This window comes from Malaya genurostris, chromosome 2 (assembly GCF_030247185.1).
Source record: "Malaya genurostris strain Urasoe2022 chromosome 2, Malgen_1.1, whole genome shotgun sequence".
NCBI lineage: Eukaryota > Metazoa > Arthropoda > Insecta > Diptera > Culicidae > Malaya > Malaya genurostris.
This window is the reverse complement of record NC_080571.1, coordinates 344,475,597-344,478,556: the sequence shown is the minus strand read 5'-3', so window position 1 is coordinate 344,478,556 and position 2,960 is coordinate 344,475,597. Positions and strand designations below refer to the sequence as shown.

The window sequence follows — 2,960 nt, the reverse complement described above, 5'->3', positions numbered from 1 at the left end:
TCAGTGATTCCTCTCTCGAACAAATATAGCGGAAAAATTATCTCGCGAATTGGTTCCTTTTTATGGCATGGACAAACATGGACCAGGATCGCGTTTGAAACCCTAATACTACCTAAACATCGCGGAGGGCTGAACATGGCGCGGTAATTGCAGCAATCCAGCTATCGCCCTTTTTGTAGATGGGACACACGATTCCTTCCATCCATTCCTCCGGTAAATTCTCGTCCTCCCAGATCTTGGTGACGACCCAGTGCAGCCCGATCAGAAGGGAATAGCAACCCAGTATCATAAGAACAGCACAATTTGTTATCATAGCATAATGAATTGGTATTCATATATTTTGATTGAATTGCTATTAATAGTAAACCAATTGCTCGATCTGGTATAAGAGCTCGTTTAGTTCTTCTTTTGTTATTATCTAATCAAAAAGTATGAGTACGATCAATTCAAAAGATTCCATTCGATTTAATGCGTTTTTACGCGGGATTATTAAACGGATAAAGATTAGATGAAATAAAAGCTTCACAGCATAGGATTCGGTTTGGGGCATATAATAACGGCCTTTAATTGGCTAGTAATACATGTAAACATATTTGGGTTTCGAATTATTTTGTATTGTTATTTTCATTTGATGTAACCTGCAGGAACACAAGGCATTTCATTTCAATCTAACTTTTTAACAAGAATAGCATTTGAAGAATGATACATTATTTATTAAAAATTCTTTTTAATCAACTTGTGTTTGCTTTTTGCATATCGAAATGAATCTCATGTATTCACCGTTAATTTCAACTTTCATACTAATACATTGCTTTAAAGAATCCGTAACTTTCATAATTCTAACTTCATCCGTGAAAGTATAGGAATACATATTAGGAAACAAACTAATAGTATCCAAATTTGGGCCAAGTATATAAATTATATTTGCTTGATCGCATAGAATAGCATGAATACGAAAAAAAATACTGTTGATCCAAATCCATGAATCATCATATTTGAGATCTGAGCAAGCAGCTTCTGTGCACAAATTTAAGCGATTGTAGTACAGTCTAGAATGATAGCTGAAATGACGTTGTGTTACATCATTATCGAAGAAGGTAGAATTATTCACAGTATATATTTTTTGAGGATTATACTGAACTATAGAATGTTTCTTGAACCATATAGACTGAACCCACTGCTTAATGACCGAATCTTGAGGCACCCTGCTGTTTTGACAAAGTTTATTCAAGTAATATTTTTTTTATCGATTTGAAGAACAGGTTTGTTGTTGCCACTGCAAAATTTTAATAGCATTCCGTTTCCTGAAAATGTTAAACAAAGATGGTTAATATTTAGTTACTGATGTTACATGTCTGTGTTACATGATTCATAAGGAAACAATGATGAGTTATACAATGCAGTTTCAGCTAAATGAGACATCAAATGAACGTTGTAAGTCATTCGTCCTATTCCATAAATAGCCTCAAATTGGCAACCAAAAAGTTTAAGCTTTTTATCGCACCAATTAATCATTTCCTCAGACAAATTTGGATCCAATAATAAAAATATTGTAGATGATAAAAGCATAATATGGTTCAATAAATGGTCAGGAAGAATTTTATATAAACTAGGATATATATAATGTAATAACATGGCTTCCCATTCGTTTGCTTTGAATTTTTTTACTTGATTCAATGAACGTGGATACCTCGGGAATGAGCTTGGAGGTCGGAAGGAGAGAAAACGTTTCTCAATATCTTTCATACGAAGTCCTACGTAAAATGGAGCTTTATGATTTTCACTTTCAGTTAGACTTGCCCATAACTGTTTCATAACCCCCAGAAGAACTGCGTGCATATAATCTGGAGGGTGACTTATAATGATATCGAATTCAGGCAGAGCCACGAAAACTGATTTATCTAATATTCCATGCACTTCTTGACCTGTAAATTGAACTTCATCCATCATTTTTCTAGTGGTCGCATCGTCACGTTTGGGATACCGTTGACTTGGATAATATCTTATTGGGCTTGCATCAGTAGCTTTTCCGGGATGCAGACACATTGTACATCCGTAGTCTCCATTATATTGCTTCATACACAAAACTTTACATCTTGCCACAGAATCCACGCAATTTTGTAGAAGACTAACTGTATAGTTTTGATTACCGATCGAGATACCTTTCTTGAGTATTCTTAATTCTATGCAAAAATATTTGTAGAGTAAATTAAGGTTGGGTTCTTCCTTTGATAACCAAAGTGCAGCAATTAAAAGGTTGTGTTTGTTGAATCTAAGTACTGGCGGGAGATTGTTAAGTGTAACGAAAACCGGATAAAGTGTTTTTTTTTGTTTTTGACAGAATGTACAAAAAAAAACACGTTTGGCATCATATGGGTTATTACGTAACTGAGACGCGAATGTTTCAAAATTTTCAGGGAAGCATTTTGTTCCACTAATAACATTTAGCATTTTCAATAAATCTTCTAGTGCATCTTGTGACAAGTTATGACGAACGTAGTAGTTCACAACCAAGAACAAAATTTCGGCTATAATTATATCCGGATTTACTCGAAATTGTGAATGATTCTTCTTCGAAAACACCTAAAAAAATAATCAAATTACCGAAAGTACTTTGAGCATACCATATTGACAAACATTTAAAAAATCATTCCAATCGTTAATGTTGCCTGATTCATCGATATTTTCGCCATTGTGTTGTATTCCATTGTGTTGTATTCCATTAATTTTCTCACGAAATTAAATATGGCTTCCGGGCTTGCCTCGGAATAAAATGTGGCTCAGAGCTTTATTGCTGAATTTCAAAGTGGTGTTTTCTGGTATGAAGTTTTCATTTATGTGTTCAAATATTTCCAACATGATAGAAATGAAATAAAAACTGTTATTGTATCTAGACGATGAGCCTGCAACGGCAGATGTTTACGCACTAACACAAAAATGTTATCACCAGTTCATTCTAC

General features: G+C 34.2%; 1 protein-coding gene across 1 annotated transcript; it reads right to left on the bottom strand.

The window, feature by feature from the left end:
* Positions 1-535: 535 nt before the first annotated feature.
* On the bottom strand, positions 536-2,704 carry LOC131431934 (uncharacterized). Its single transcript, XM_058597907.1, has 2 exons — positions 2,638-2,704; positions 536-2,583 (listed from the first exon to the last, which is right to left on the bottom strand). Exon 2 carries the CDS (start codon positions 2,449-2,451, stop codon positions 1,348-1,350), a length of 1,104 nt encoding a protein of 367 aa, XP_058453890.1. The 5' UTR covers positions 2,452-2,583; positions 2,638-2,704; the 3' UTR covers positions 536-1,347.
* Between the last annotated feature and the right edge of the window lie 256 nt (positions 2,705-2,960).